We start from the raw sequence: 17,200 nt of genomic DNA, 5'->3' as shown, positions 1-17,200 counted from the left end.
ATTTTCATGTGCCTTTTCAATGACAATATTTCTTTGGTTCTTCATGTCAGCTTTTGTTGCTGCAAGTTGTTTTTTTCTTGTTACACACAAAGGCTGCTTTGTTGGTCTGTTTTGTTTTGTTTTGTGTTTACTGCTTTACTTTGTTGTTGTAGCACTATCCCACCTCAAGTGGTGATGAGGCTGTTGTAGCCAGTCTGAGCCCACATCAATGGGGCATACTGTCAGCACTGGCTAGTTTGGAGATGCTAAAGGTCTGCTCCTGCTTTGTGTTCTTCTCTGGGTAAATGGGTCATTAGCGTTGCTTTGAGCTGCATCAGCGTTGCATGAGCACTTGTTAGTGAAGCCTATTTGTTGCACATGGAGGCTGCTTTATTGGTGGTTTTGCTGCTTTGGTTCGTTGTTGTCAATATATTGTATTGGTATTCCATATCATGTGTAATGTTAGGCTCAGCCGTTGATAGTTCACTGTGGAAAATCCCCTGCCTTTATCTCAAGGAACTTAATACTCAAATTGTAATATTTCAATTTGCCGTGTCAATAGCCTTCCTGTTACTTTATAGTTACTGTCTCTGTTTTGGTGTTGAAGGGGAGGAGCTTGAGGTTATAACAGGAAATATATTGTTCAGTGGGAAACGTCTGTGAGTTAAAGGGATATTCCACCATTTTTGGATATAAGCTCATTTTCCACCTTCCCTCGAGCAAAACAATTGATATTTTCCTTTTTCCCGTTCATCCAGCCGTTCTGTGAGTCTGGCGACAAAACTTTTAGCTTCAGCCTAGCATACATCATTGAATTGGTTAGCATCTCGCCTGCTAGCCTCACTTTTAAAAGTGACTAAGATTTCCAGTAAATTTCCCATTTAAAACGTGTCTCTTCTGAAGTTAGAAACTGGCATAAGACAAACTGAGAATGAAACCTGGCGATTTTCTAGGCTGATTCGACATGGAACTACACTCACATCTGGCGTAATAATCATCTGGGCGCAGTGATATCACGCAGCACCTGAAAATAGTCCCCATAGGCAACAAGCAAAAGTAGCTAGTGCATTATATCACTGCGCCCATAGTACGTTTGCAACGTTCCTTGATTATTAGTAGTCGTAATTTCTTGAACCCAGAAATGTTGAGTGCCCTAAAGTTTTATTACAGAAATGTCATCTATAGGCCTAATGGGGATCAAACGGGCAACCCCCCGGTTAGAAGCTCGAAGCTCTAACCAGTAGGCCACCACTTGCATGGTTAGAATGAACTCTGTGTTGTCTTACACACCACTACAAGGGCCTGGACACTCATTGGGGTTACCATAGCCAATGGGCAAATCTACTTTCCAAAAGAAGGTTGAATTGCAAAAAGCAGAAGTAGATATCTACAAAAAGAGGAAGACTCTGCTGGAAAATGTTAAAAACATGTGGATAAGCGACATTGCACCTGCCTTGTCATCTCAACACAGAAGAGCAGAGATGTAAAGTTGGCCTTATTCTACACCGTGTATCTGATCACTGAGCTATTATCTACAGGAGAACGGTGTGGGAAACACCTTTTCAAAGAGCTATCATGAACATGAGGCATGGTTGTGCCCCCCTTCATATGAAAATCTTGAACTTAGAAATAGACACAAAAAATGGGCCAATTAGAAAAGAGCCTGGACTGGTTGTGATGTCAGACATCGCAAAGCCATTGAAGTTCAATTGGGGTTGCCAAAGAGGGCGCCATTTAGTCAAACAGACCATTTCAATACCCAGCCTAAAGATATGGTTTTAATTAGTCTTGTAAAATTGCAATTGAGTTTATTTTTTTCAAATCAAAGTTGAATATCTACTATTATAACATCAGAGAACACAGTGCAAAACTCAATTCATCCATTCTATGTCCTCTTTAATGAGGTTAACACACTATAAAACAATACATGTGAATTGGTCAGGATGTATAAGGAAAACACAAAACCATAACATGTACATGAGAGTTGAGTCCTTCAGAACGCAGGCTGACTGATCAGTCATGGTTTGTGGTCATGGGACCTTGTAATTGTTAGTTTCACCTGTGGGTGGTGATGTGAGTTTGGGGAATGGACCTAAAGAAGTAAACAAGTGAAACGGGTTGTTCGCTCTAAACAAAACAAATTAGTAATTATTTATGAAAGCCTCCTACGAAAAAATAGGTTAAATAGGTATATTAATAGGCTATATTTTTATGCAGGATTTAAAAAAAAAAAAAAAAAAAACAGTCACACACATTCACATACGCATGCACTCGCACACACACACACACACAAAGACACACAAAGACACACACACACACACACACACACACACAGTCCTGAGTTTGGCGGCGATATAGACCTCTGAAGTTCGCCTACAAATAGGATCCAAAGCTGCCATCTTTGCCCTTATAAGGAGTTCCGGGTGTTAATTGAAGCTAACTGCCTATAGCAAGTTGCATTGTAAGTTAGCTCTGGGGTAGCAAAGATCAAAGTGTGCCATCTTCACCTACTGAGGATCACAGTATCCACTTGAAGGCAGAGGACAAAACTTTGTCGCGCAAAATGTCTGCATTTCCAATTTCTTCGTTCCCATGAGAGTTGAACAGGTGCGAAAATTCAAAATCCTCATGTTATTTTCCCATAGAAAAAATATCAAGATACCGGATCTCCTTATTTGGGCAAAGATGGTGGCTTTTTTGTAGGCGAACTTCAGAGGTCTATAGGTAGTGGCAGAGAATGTCTAATAAGGGGAGAAGGACCACTAGCGAAATACTTCCGCATGGTACTGCAACTAGAGGGCGATCGCGAGCAAGTGATGAATGAATGGGTGGCAATGGAGCTGAACCCCCCAGTACCACATTTGTCTTTATATAATTTTTTCTCCTGAAATTGCATTAATGCATGCGATGCAGGATAACTTGACTTGACAATTAGCTGACCAATGCAATTTTCTATATGTGTTGTTATTCCTAAAAACCCTTTCAAAGTTTTCATGTCACGTGACACAAGCGAACCACTTTACGGCCATAGACCTAAAAGAAGGTTCAGCTTCACGACGGTCGTAATCGGTCGCGATTGTCGCGAGCATCGATGAGCTAAATGCTAGCATGTTACAGGGAAAACGGCCCATCCTATGAAAAGCAGAAAGGACATGAGTGACTTTTTATTTCATTTCCAGTGGAAAACCCATACTCAGGTAGCTACTACGACAATGTACATTAAGAAATGAAGTTGTCAACTGTGAAAAAACGAGTTCTAGCCGCTTAGCCCCATAGACCACAATTCATTTATCACTTGCTCGGCAACGCCCCTAGCGGAATTTCAACAGATTGCAGGAACAATCCGGTACAATGTAGTTAATAGGAAGTGGACCGGCTCTCCCTAAAGGGGCTCTGGTAGTGGGAAGCTCTGTCCAGGCGGACGCTCTAAAATGGTGAGACCTGAGGTGAAATGTAATAAATCAACACATGCAACCAGCGTTCAGACCACTTGGTGCACTGTCTGCAAAATACGCTGCCAAACTGTCTCTGTTATTCTGCTATCTCTCCTCCTCCATGTGCTTCCTGTAGATTATATTGGTATTGACTATTGAAGAAGCCCAACTGCAATGAAGGACAAAGGACAGTGACTGTAAGAAATGTATACAGGCATAAAACTCTAGGGAGTGCCCTTAACTGTAAAAAAAGAATACAAGAATACAAACTATTTTTTGTGTGGCTTTTTTTTATGCGGCATTTGCCCTCTTTGGTGAAATGATAAGTTTATAGTGTTGACTGGTTACCTTGACGAGGCCGGTAGTCATGAGAGCCACTAGGATGAGACCTCCCACCACGCCTCCACTGATGGCCTTCAGGAGGTCTGGTTCCTCGTACACCTCCACTAGAGTCTCCATCTGCAGGGAACAGGGGGTCAGGATTTGACTGATTAGCTTCGCCGATTAGCAAAGCAGTTCCTCGTCGCCATTTTCCAGAAATACATCATGTCCGGTGCCGTTTTACCTGCGTTTTACTCATGCTGATTGGTGGCTGTTCCACTCTCAGCTCATGCACGAGCTTAGTGTGGGCACGAGCTCTCCTTCTGTATCTTACGTTAATCGGTAACCTGGCACTTAATTGGCTAAGTAAAACGGCACCGGAAACAAGCCCCTTGAAACGCCATGTTGAAGCCTGAAAAAATCGTTAAATTTTGGCACTTTTCACTAGCCTAGCATTCCCATTGAAATGAATGGGGGCGGGACTTGTTCACTTTCTCCAGTTCTTATAATACCTCCATGGCAGGGAACATGCACTTTACAACAACGTGACACAGTAATGCAAACCCATGAACACCCCTTTCTGCCACGTGTGAAAAAAAGAAAAACAGCCATGAGGTAAGTACAAAATTTGAGGTACTTAGTGAACATTTTGCGAGAGTCAGAATTGTGTGATATTAAGTGAAATATTTGAGATAGAAAGTCAAAGTTTTTTTTTTTTTTTTACCTTTTTGAAAGTCAAATCATTTTGAGATGCTGAGCCAATATTTTGAGATGCTAAGTAAGAAAATCAACATCTTGAGATATGCCGATAAGTGTTGATGCTAAGACTTTTGCACCATTTTAAACTCTAAATGTAACATTTGGTGAATGTCTAGTTATATTCTCTGGTTACCTTGGAGACAGGTGGCTGGCGGGAAGAGTCTGTGGAGAAGAAGATGTACTTGCTGTCATTGTACTCCAGAGTGGCCGAGCTGACCAGGTGGAACAGAGCAGCACGCAGCCCAGTCTGAGAGTGACAAGGAGACAATAAGGAGACAATTAGGAGACAACTAGGAGACAACTAGGAGACAATAAGGAAGCAACAGAGCAGAACGCAGCCCAGTCTGAGAGGAATAGAGAGAGAGGTGAGAAAGGGGAGGGCAATATGAAGCTGGACAATTAGAAAGTGTATCAAAGTCTGAGAGTGACAAGGAGACAATATGGAGACAATTAGGAGACAACTAGGAGACAACTAGGAGACAACTAGGAGAGGAATAGAGAGAGGTGAGAAAGGAGAGGCCAATATGAAGTTAGGCAATTAGAAAGTGTATTGAAGACAAAAAAACATGGACAAAATGTACACAATGTTGGTGGTGTAAAAAAAAGTTCTCTGATACAAATTGTATCAAATCATGAATATTCATAACTATTAATACATTGATACATCAATATTTCTTACAGCTGTCTGTCTAAGGCTTCCATTGCATGTTTTAACTCTAATGCCTTCCCCACTTCATCTATTGCTGTTCAGTGAATAGGCCAGGTGCAGAACCTTTAAAGATAATAAATAACTAGGGCTGTCAATCGATTACAAATTTTAATCGAATTAATTACATACTCTGTGATTAATTCATCTAAATTAATCGCATATAAAAATGTAATCGCAAAATCGCAATGTCAACACTATGTCTTTGCAATAATGCGGTACTTAAGAGTTGACAAACTCCGGTGATATGCAAATTCTGTGCTGCAGACAGGACTTTGTTTTAATCAACACTTTCTTTTTAAAACTGTCTGGCCGTTTTTTTAAAGTAAATGTGCCAATCAATGATCCAGGCAGCACATTCTCGTCTCCCCATTTTACGGTCTGATGGTTACTGACTAGAATGGCTCCGGGTCAAAGGTCATCGATTAATCTGCGTTAATTTTTTTAATCAGTTATTTTATCTCAAATTAATTAGTTGTTTTGACAGCCCTATAAATAACTGCTTTTATTTTGCAACAGGTAACTGTTATCCCTTTTCAAGTTGTCTAACAAACCCAGCACCTGCTCGATCCACTCCGAGCTCACGTTCCCTGAGATTCTGTAGTGGCTTTGGTCGTCTCTCTTCATGTAGGAGTCACACCTGAACTCCAGACACACGGCGATGGAGCAGTTCTGAGGGAGAGACCAGGGGAACAGGGAGAGAGGAACTGTCAGCATTCCCACAGAGGGATGTAGGAATATGACGGTGTCTTGTGAATGGGGTTAGGTCACGTAGTAGAGGTAGAAAGCTCCGGCTTCATGAAATAAAAGGCGGATCACCACAAATTTGTTCCAGACTGATTCTAATTTACACAACTCAGATCAGTTACTTAAATCCACAGGTAGAGGCAAAAGACGGAAGCACTTTGTCTTTCTGCAGCCAGAGTTTTCGCTGTGGAAGGTAGGCTCTTCCTATTTTGGATGTACATGATGAAGGGGAAGGTTTGAAGCAGTTTGATTTTTTTAATTTAACTTTAACTATTAGATAGCTATTACTATAACAGGAACTGTTAGAGGAGAGCCACAAAGACATGCTCTTAATACTGGAAATGTACATCGCCAGCAAGACGTGAGTGAAATGATAATTAATGAATTCACAATTCCTACATTGATTCTAACGGAATTCTATCTCTATCCATAGAGAGATGTAAAACACATAGAAATAGTTCTGGTGTTTATTCGCCCAAATTAGATCTTGAGGTTGTGTGAAATGCTAATCAGTGTTTTGCTAATCACCACATCAGGCTCCTTGTTGTCCTTGAAGAAATGCTTCAGGTCTGTGATGTTTAGATTCCTCTCACGCCCTCTAGAGCATCCCTGGATCTAATGGAGAATGGAAACACACAATCTATTAGACAAACTATTAAACATTTAAATAGATCATTCTGAAATCTAACTGGGCATGATGGGGAACTACAGGAATTCAACACATGACTGATTATTGTTCTAATAGATGTGTTTCTGGAAACTTCTGAAATGATATTCACGTACAAGGTGATGACATTATCAAAGGGTTGTACTTCAATGAGAAATTGTTTTGTTCGTTTTTTTAACACCAGCTAAAGCTACGTCTCACAACTGCCAGTATGCATGGTCTTATTATTCTAATGGGTATATACACTAATGCACATACTTGCAAACTGTCCACATTGGTCCAGATATCTTTGCCTTGGAGTCTAACTGGAACATGAATTACAACAGTCAGATTGAGCCCTCTGATTTTATTTGTCACCTGAAAGGGAGAGAGTGTGAGTGAGAGAAACAGAAAGAGAGAGACAGAGAGAGAGTGAGTTGAAGATTCTAGTACAATCAGATTGAACAATTAGGTTGATCAAGCATAATAAAGTGGAAGTTTTCAGACCCTTGAACATGGCGTATCTATTATTGTTTTAATAAAATAACAATTTAAAAAGAGAATAGTAGATTACTCTGACCTCTAGATAAATGTATTACAGTAACACTCGGAGGTCCGGTTGTGGTCCGGTTGTGAGGTTGCTTTGTGCACTGGTGCACAGTCATGTTGGAACAGGATGGGGCAAAATCCCCGAGCTGGGCTTGGTCCCTTAGTTCCAGTGACAAAACACTTATTTAACAAGAATTGTTTTTGTTTTGTTTTTTGTTTTCGGGTTGTTACAAATTAGAAATGAAACGCCCCAACACCTGCTGCCCTGATAAGGCTACCTGTGATAAACCATGTCTGCAGCACTCATTCCTAGATTGACACGAAATCACCACGGTTGATTGGCTGCGGCAGTGCTGCACTATCTTCCAAATTTCAAAATGTCCCGCCCAGTATTTGATAGTATTTGATAATGGACCTGTAAAGAGATCTTGATATGGCTTTACTCTACCTGTAATTCTTGTATCACTGGTTTTTGCAAGTGATTATCTCCTGCGACGAAATGAATGAAGTTGGTGGTTCTAAAGCTGAGAAATTACAAGAAAGAGACGGGTTTAGACAGTGTTGAAATAGTGGTGGTCATCAATGATCATAACTTGCGGTCTTCACTGTAGCTTGTACAAATGAAATATTGAGAGTGTGGCCATGAACACTGACCTCTTCAGAATTACATCAAAGCCGTATTTGACCCCAATGTCCAGACTTTTGGACCGCTGGCTACTGGGATGATGTTCATTGTTGTCGCTGGAAGAGATTACATGTGTCATGGACAAATATTGATAGTTGACACATACTACAGTCGGTCATACAAGGTACATATTTACAATGAAGATTTCTTAAAATAACTAGCTCCTCAGAATTTACCTTAAGGCCACGGCCCACATGGTGATCTTATCACCAAAATGGCTGCTTTCATCAATTCCATACTGAACAACAAAATCAGCCTGAAGAAAAAGATCATTTGGAGATGGTATTTTCATTCGCACATGCCTGTGTGTGTGTGTGTGTGTGTGTGTGTGTGTGTGTGTGTGTGTGTGTGTGTGTGTGTTGTTACGACCCCCTTGTGCCCCCTCCTGTCTCTTCCCGTCAGTGCACGGTCAGGTACACACTCTTTACATCCAGACACGCACGTCATCACTCCCATTCCTTTTCCCCTAGACATTTTGCTTTACTTAAATAAATTATTGTTTGATTTAAAACTGTTGTTGCGTCCCTCTTTATGTTGCGGTCTCAGAACGAGCTGGCCGTAACAGTGTATGAGGACAACAAAGTCCCCGCTAGTAAATCCTGTCAAGAGGTCCCTTATGAGGACAAATTTCTGGTCCCCACTAAATGGTCTGGTCAGCTTCTGTCATCTTTTATCAAGGATTTTTGAAATCCCGGAAGTACTTTTTCAGATACCTCACAACCGTGTGTGCCTAATATAACACAACAGAATTTGAATATCACTGCGAAACTTGCTATAGAAGATCGTTGAAGATCAGTAACCACTCGGTGAGCTGCACATTTTTAAAAACGAACGTTTAGGGGTGTTTTAAAGGAGAATTCCGGTGTGAAATTGAGCTTAACTGTACCGAAACATGTTAAGGTGTACTCACACGTGTTTTAGACGCACTTTCACTCACCCCTAGCATTCCGAACTCCTCCGTTTTCAGCCTAGCTTACAGTAGGCTTGAATCTATTAGATTGGGCATTACGTAGCCTATGCAGCTAAATCGCTATTTTAAAACCATTAAAAAGGTTCCAAGTAACTCCACACTGCATTGGTAGACTTCTGAGGGTCCTGACATTTAAAACGAGACACTGAGAACTTTGGAAATGCACAGGAAGTTTATTAAAAAAAAGACTGTTTACAAGCAGTGCCTTCATAGAATCTCTCCGCTGGGCGCCATCTTGATATCAAGTCGCGATAAGCCGACTGACGAGCACGGACGAACAGGAAGGACAGGGGAACATATTGCTAAAGTAATTCCATAGGAAATATATAGTTATACTGTCTACATGAGCATGATGAGTAACAAAGCTCAAAATGTTTGCAATATGTCCCCCTGTCTTTCCTGTTCATTTGTGCTCGTCAGTCGACTTATCGCGACTTCACCACAAGATGGCGCCCAGCGGAGAGATTCTATGAAGGTACTGCTTGAATAAACAGTCTTTTTTAATAAACTTCCTGTGCACTTCCAAAGTTTTAAGTATCTCGTTTTAAATGTCAGGACCCTCAGAAGTCAACCAATGCAGTGTGGAGTTACTTGGAACCTTTTTAATGGTTTAAAAATAGCGATTTAGCTGCATAGGCTACGTAATGCCCAATCTAATAGATTCAAGCCTACTGTAAGCTAGGCTGAAAACGGAGGAGTTCGGAATGCTGGGGGTGAGTGAAAGTGCGTCTAAAACACGTGTGAGTACACCTTAACATGTTTCGGTACAGTTAAGCTCAATTTCACACCGGAATTCTCCTTTAAGGACAGAATAGTCCAAGCACAAAGCGAGCAATGTTAAAGCCATACAGAGCTCCATTCTAAAGCTGCCAAATTCCACAAATTCTACGGGCTTAAAGTGTAAAATACCTAAACATTCCTTTAATAAACCAATAAAAACATTTGATGGTTAGGCATAGGGCCTGCTCTGGGAAGAGTTCAGTATTCTTTAGTTACTGTAAAATGGAAGTGTGTGTCTCTCTCTCTGTATGCATGTACTGTGTGTGTGTGTGTGTGTGTGTGTGTGTGTGTGTGTGTGTGTGTGTGTGTGTGTGTGTGTGTGTGTGTGTGTGTGTGTGTGTGTGTGTGTGTGTGAATTTGCGTGTGTGTTTGTGTCTGTGTCGGATGGGCTCCCCCCAACCTTGTCTCCAGCCTGCAAGATGGGTCTGTTGATGCTGCAGTCAGTCTGTCCCAGGGTGAGTCCATCTGTGCTGTCTAGAGAGGAGCACTCCACCCTGCCCTGCAGCAGCACACACACACACACAAGCTCATTCCCTTCACATGTCCACATGCAGCATCATATCAAGTGCACTCCACCCTGCCCTGCAGCAGCACACACAGACACAAGCTCATTCCCTTCATACAGTATGTCCACATGCAGCATCATATCAAGTGCACTCCACCCTGCCCTGCAGCAGCACACACAGACACAAGCTCATTCCCTTCATACAGTATGTCCACATGCAGCATCAGATCAAGTGCACTCCACCCCTGCCCTGCAGCAGCACACACAGACACAAGCTCATTCACCTTCATATGTCCACATGCAGCATCATATCAAGTGCACTCCACCCTGCAGCAACACACACACACACACACAAGCTCATTCCCTTCACATGTCCACATGCAGCATCATATCAAGTGCACTCCACCCTGCAGCAACACACAGACACAAGCTCATTCCCTTCACATGTCCACATGCAGCATCATATCAAGTGCACTCCACCCTGCAGCAACACACACACAGACACAAGCTCATTCCCTTCACATGTCCACATGCAGCATCATATCAAGTGCACTGCTCAAGTGTACAGCTCAAGTGCACTGCTGAGACCTGTTCCCCCTCACCTGGCTCTTGCAGCATCATATCAAGTGCACTGCTCTAGATACCTGGTATCCCCCTCACCTCTTGCAGCATCATATCAAGTGCACTGCTCTAGATACCTGTTGTCCTCACCTGGCTCTTGCAGCATCATATCAAGTGCACTGCTCTAGAGACCTGTTGTCCTCACCTGGCTCTTGCAGCATCATATCAAGTGCACTGCTCTAGAGACCTGTTGTCCTCACCTCTTGCAGCATCATATCAAGTGCACTGCTCTAGAGACCTGTTCCCCCTCACCTGGCTCTTGCAGCATCATATCAGGTGCACTGCTCTAGATACCTGTTCCCCCTCACCTGGCTCTTGCAGCATCATATCAGGTGCACTGCTCTAGAGACCTGTTGTCCTCACATGTCCACATGCAGCATCATATCAAGTGCACTGCTCTAGAGACCTGTTGTCCTCACCTGGCTCTTGCAGCATCATATCAGGTGCACTGCTCTAGAGACCTGGTATCCCCTCACCTCTTGCAGCATCATATCAAGTGCACTGCTCTAGAGACCTGTTTGCCCTCACCTCTTGCAGCATCATATCAAGTGTACTGCTCTAGAGACCTGTTTGTCCTCACCTCTTGCAGCATCATATCAAGTGCACTCCACCCTGCAGCAACACACAGACACACAAGCTCATTCCCTTCACATGTCCACATGCAGCATCATATCAAGTGCACTCCACCCTGCAGCAGCACACACACACACAAGCTCATTCCCTTCCTATGTCCACATGCAGCATCATATCAAGTGCACTGCTCTAGAGACCTGTTTGTCCTCACCTCTTGCAGCATCATATCAAGTGCACTGCTCTAAGACCTGGTATCCCTCACCTGGCTCTTGCAGCATCATATCAAGTGCACTGCTCTAGAGACCTGTTGTCCTCACCTGGCTCTTGCAGCATCATATCAAGTGCACTGCTCTAAGACCTGGTATCCCTCACCTGGCTCTTGGTGAATGTCCTGTAGGAGAGGCCAGCAGGGTAGGAGAGAGACACACGGGTGCCGTAGGAGTTCTCTCCTTTATTCTTCACCGTCACCCTCACACTCATCTCTTGTGCAATGCCCACCTCGATGATGGATCTGCTGATGTCAGGACAAAACATTTGGGTGAAATCGCCCACATAATATGAATTACAACCTTACATCATGTGGTAATGGGTTGTTATAATAATAATAATAATAATAATAATAATAATAATAAAATGTATTGCACTATATTATGTCAATCTCAAAGTGCTACAAAAATATAATGCAAATGAAAAACCTATATATATATATATATAAACATATATATATATATAATAGAAAGCTTTTTTAAAAGCATCAGTAGTCTGTGGGGCCCTCAGGTGGTCAAGGAGGGCGTTCCACAGACTGGGAGCAGCAGTGGAGAGAGCCCCATCACCTGTGCTGCGGAGCCCTATCACCTGTGCTGCAGAGCCCCATCACCTGTGCTGCAGAGCCCTATCACCTGTGCTATCACCTGTGCTGCAGAGCCCTATCACCTGTGCTGCGGAGCCCTATCACCTGTGCTGCAGAGCCCTATCACCTGTTGCCCGCGGAGCCCTATCACCTGTGCTGCAGAGCCCTATCACCTGTGCTGCTGAGCCCTATCACCTGTGCTGCGGAGCCCTATCACCTGTGCTGCAGAGCCCTGTCACCTGTGCTGCAGAGCCCTATCACCTGTGCTGCAGAGCCCTATCACCTGTGCTGTGGAGCCCTATCACCTGTGCTATCACCTGTGCTGCAGAGCCCTATCACCTGTGCTGCGGAGCCCTATCACCTGTGCTGCAGAGCCCTGTCACCTGTGCTGCAGAGCCCTATCACCTGCAGAGCCCTGTCACCTGTGCTGCAGAGCCCTATCACCTGTGCTGCAGAGCCCTATCACCTGTGCTGCAGAGCCCTATCACCTGCAGAGCCCTATCACCTGTGCTGCAGAGCCCTATCACCTGTGCTGCCGAGCTCTATCACCTGTGCTGCAGAGCCCTATCACCTGTGCTGCGGAGCCCTATCACCTGTGCTGCAGAGCTCTATCACCTGTGCTGCAGAGCCCTATCACCTGCAGAGCCCTATCACCTGTGCTGCAGAGCCCTATCACCTGTGCTGTGGAGCCCTATCACCTGTGCTGCAGAGCCCCATCACCTGTGCTGCAGAGCCCCATCACCTGTGCTGCAGAGCCCTATCACCTGTGCTGTGGAGCCCTATCACCTGTGCTGTGGAGCCCTATCACCTGTGCTGCAGAGCCCTCTCACCTGTGCTGCAGAGCCCTATCACCTGTGCTGCAGAGCTTGGTTCTGGGGGTTTGGAGGGTGTTCATGTTTGTAGACCGGAGGGTGCATGAGGAGGTCTGGGGGTTTGGAGGGTGTTAATGTCTGTAGACCGGAGGGTGCATGAGGAGGTCTGGGGGTTTGGAGGGTGTTCATGTTTGTAGACCGGAGGGTGCATGAGGAGGTCTGGGGGTTTGGAGGGTGTTCATGTTTGTAGACCGGAGGGTGCATGTGGAGGTCTGGGGGTTTGGAGGGTGTTCATGTTTGTAGACCGGAGGGTGCATGTGGAGGTCTGGGGGTTTGGAGGGTGTTCATGTTTGTAGACCGGAGGGTGCATGTGGAGGTCTGGGGGTTTGGAGGGTGTTCATGTTTGTAGACCGGAGGGTGCATGAGGAGGTCTGGGGGTTTGGAGGGTGTTCATGTTTGTAGACCGGAGGGTGCATGAGGAGGTCTGGGGGTTTGGAGGGTGTTCATGTTTGTAGACCGGAGGGTGCATGAGGAGGTCTGGGGGTTTGGAGGGTGTTCATGTTTGTAGACCGGAGGATGCATGAGGAGGTCTGGGGGTTTGGAGAGTGTTCATGTTTGTAGACCGGAGGGTGCATGAGGAGGTCTGGGGGTTTGGAGGGTGTTCATGTTTGTAGACCGGAGGGTGCATGAGGAGGTCTGGGGGTTTGGAGGGTGTTCATGTTTGTAGACCGGAGGGTGCATGAGGAGGTCTGGGGGTTTGGAGGGTGTTCATGTTTGTAGACCGGAGGGTGCATGAGGAGGTCTGGGGGTTTGGAGGGTGTTCATGTCTGTAGACCGGAGGGTGCATGAGGAGGTCTGGGGGTTTGGAGGGTGTTCATGTTTGTAGACCGGAGGGTGCATGAGGAGGTCTGGGGGTTTGGAGGGTGTTCATGTTTGTAGACCGGAGGGTGCATGAGGAGGTCTGGGGGTTTGGAGGGTGTTCATGTTTGTAGACCGGAGGGTGCATGTGGAGGTCTGTGGGGTGGGGAGTTCCTGTAGGTAGAGGGGGGCATGTCCGTATATGCACTGGTGGGTGAGAAGTGAGATCTTACATTCGATTCTGATATGAACCGGGAGCCAGTGAAGACTTTTCAGAATGGGGGTGATACTGTATGTTCATGCTTGTGTGCCCTCATCAGGATCCTGGCAGAACTGTTCTGGATGTATTGCAGTCTCTGGATGCTCTTTCCAGAGATCCCGATGAGGAGTGCATTTCAATAGTCCAGCCTGGAGGAGACAAAGGCGTGGATGACCTTCTCTGCATCACCCAGGGTGAGAGTTGGACGGAGTTTGGTGATGTTCTTAAGGTGGTAGAATGATGTCTTACAGAGATGTTTGATGCGGTGTCAAAGGTGAGATGTGGGTCCATTTTAACACCCAAGTTGGTGACAGATGTTGACAAGGAGATGTTTTGGCCAGAGAAGGTGATATTGGTGATGGTGGAAGAGCGGAGCTGATGTTGTGTGCCAACTAGGATGGCTTCTGTTTTAGAACTGTTCAGTTGAAGGAAGTTGAGCTTCATCCAAGCCTCTACTGTATCTCCTCCAGACATGTGGTCAGTGTGGATGTTCAGTTGAAGGAAGTTGAGCTTCATCCAAGCCTCTATCTCCTCCAGACAAGTGGTCAGTGTGGATGTTGGCAGGGGAGCAGTAGAAGCGGTAGAGCTGTGTGTCATCAGCATAACAGTGGAAAGTTATTCCGTGTCTGCTAATGATATTGCCAAGGGGGAGTGTGTAGACGGTGAAGATGGTGGGGCCCAGCACAGAGCCCTGAGGGACACCACAGGTGGCATTGTGGGTAAGTGATTTTGCCCTGCAATTCTACAGGAATAGCATGTTTGAATGGCCACTGCACTAGTTCTAATACATCATTGGATTGTAATGGAAGATTGAACAGGACAGTCCAATGGTGTGCTTGGATGGCTTACCCAGAGAAGTCAAAGTTGATATGGATTTGATCGATACACTTTTTGTCCTCTCCACAGTCAATTTCAAAGCTTAACTAACACAAAGACAAACATTATACAAATACATTAGACTAGCCTAAAATTGAAGGCAGTACATAGATCATTTGAAAGTGCTGTCAATATTTCTCAAACTTTTTTAACATTTGTGAAATGGTCTGTGAAAACATAACACGTCTTCATATAACAACTTTATGGCTACAAGTTTTTTTGGATCAAATACATACTGTACAAGACTGAACAGGTCTGATTTTAAAGTTGCAAGTTAAGAGCAAAATTGTGGTTAAGATGAATCTGTGAACAAATTGGCAAAAGTGGTGGGACTCATTTCAAGATCTCCTCAATATATATCAATAAACCTAGTTGTTCCTATGTAGATAATTTGGCACGAGTGTATCAATACATACACCTAGTTGTTCTATAGATCATTTGGTCATAGTAATGTAAATTATGAATCATGAGTGGTGATGCAGTCTTAAACTATATCCTGGTCCAATACAGACTCATACCTGGTGGTCTGTGGTGTTGGGGGAGCTGATGGACAGCGTTGGGGTCAGCTGGTCTGCAGACGGGATAGGAAGCCCCTGGAAGGAGAAGGCCACCTGGACATCCACTGGATTCACAACATCCACTGGGGAGCACTGGAGGAACACAAACGATCACTGTGGGTGAGTGTATGATGAAGGGAATAATACGTTATAAGTGAAGCTTATACCTATCCTGAGTGAACCCAGACAAAACACAGGCAAGTTGTGTTTCAGAACTACAGCAAACACATCTCTCTAGTAGTGAACACAGGTTTTAAATGCAGTTGTTCACTCAGTTAAAAACTACACATTCCTGTGTTTCTGGTGATTCCAAAATGGACGTCATTGGGAAACTTTCCAGACTGACTTGCAAACAAATTCAAATATGCTAACATGTTCGTCTGGATTCTCGCAGGCTATATAGCCTTTATCCCTCTGAAAGGGAAGACATGTCTAAAAGTATACAGTACAATGTAGAATATGGCATTTGTCACACTGCCTGCAGGTACTGTAGTCATTGCTAGGGTAATAAATAACACTCCCTGCAGACTCACCAGTACAAAGAACGAGTGTTCAAAGCATGTTCTTCTCAAAGACAGCGTGACCTCTTTGTTTTCCCTCCTGTCTGTCCCTCCAGCTGTGAAGAAGGCACGGGAATATTGACGGACAAAATCTAGGCTCAGCGTGTAGTTGAGTTTTGCCTGCAGTCCTGGAACAAACGAAATGCTCAGCATCATAGTACACGGTTATCATGCACACTTTCCATAAGTCCATACTTATTATATAGCACTTTCCTAGCTCTGCACATTAGACATGCACACTTTCCTTAAGTCTATACTGAAAATATTTGCATCACAACAGCCAATGTTTTGTATATCATTGAAAGTGGACCAAAAGGCCACTGTTTTGTACCTTTCAAGCTATCTTTAGTGACCTTAGTCATGCTGAAACATACGCTGGCTTTGTTCTGTTGATGACTCGTACAGTCGTAGATGGATTTGGGGACTTCGGATGGTTCAAATGTAACATTTGTGACTATAAGCACAATGGGCCTTGACCTGTAACAGAAGACGCTTCATTAATCACACCATCTGCATCAGCTTTCCACACAATTTGGCCCAATTCATGCATGTGTGCGTGGGTGCGTGTGTGTGTGCGTGCGTGCGTGCGTGTGTGTGTGTCTGTGTGTGAGGAACCTGAGCAGCAGAACCGCTCCTTTGGACCCGACTGCGATGTCAGGCAGTCCGTCTCCACTCTGGTCCAAAGCAGACTGGGCCACGGTCAGCCCAAAGAACCGCAGACCGGACCGCACCGACCAACCCGCAATCCTCTAGAATAGAGGTGATGATTAAATAATGATGGTGTTCAAACCCAGTCAATTCAAGTCAGCAGAGAACGGCTATCCATTACCTGTTCACTGTGCATCTCTCTCTCTCTCTCTCTCTCTCTCTCTCTCTCTCTCTCTCTCTCTCTCTCTCTCTCTCTCTCTCTCACCTGTGAGTAGGTGGGGTTGATTCCTCCTCTCCTCCCGTTGAAGATGTACACGCTGCCCTGTCCGTTATCCTCCAGAGGAGCTCCCACGGCCACGTCCCTGATCCCGTCCCCGTTCAGGTCAGCCAGGCTGGCCAGAGACGAGCCGAACCTCCCCCTCTGACCCTCCAGCCCCAGCAGGGACACGCCAGTGTCAGACACACTGGCTTGGAAGCCGTAGTAGCGCTAAAAGGAAAGACAAGC

At 44.7% G+C, this 17,200-nt stretch overlaps 1 protein-coding gene across 1 annotated transcript; it reads right to left on the bottom strand.

The window, feature by feature from the left end:
* Positions 1-3,414: 3,414 nt before the first annotated feature.
* Positions 3,415-17,182, bottom strand: LOC134077630 (integrin alpha-M-like; the record flags this gene model as incomplete). Its single annotated transcript, XM_062533332.1, has 19 exons — positions 3,415-3,582; positions 3,762-3,872; positions 4,627-4,740; positions 5,761-5,871; positions 6,475-6,561; positions 6,872-6,970; positions 7,590-7,665; positions 7,796-7,931; positions 8,037-8,082; positions 9,977-10,075; positions 11,648-11,786; positions 12,978-13,075; positions 14,304-14,640; positions 14,904-14,977; positions 15,449-15,580; positions 16,021-16,175; positions 16,379-16,524; positions 16,663-16,796; positions 16,961-17,182. Coding segments are annotated over 19 exons (2,388 nt in total), but the record flags the coding sequence as incomplete, so codon positions are not given.
* Positions 17,183-17,200: the final 18 nt, after the last annotated feature.

The sequence above is a fragment of the Sardina pilchardus genome, chromosome 3, assembly GCF_963854185.1.
Source record: "Sardina pilchardus chromosome 3, fSarPil1.1, whole genome shotgun sequence".
In the NCBI taxonomy this organism is placed as follows: Eukaryota; Metazoa; Chordata; class Actinopteri; order Clupeiformes; family Clupeidae; genus Sardina; species Sardina pilchardus.
Note: the sequence above shows the minus strand (reverse complement) of the source record. Positions and strands in the feature narration are given on the sequence as shown.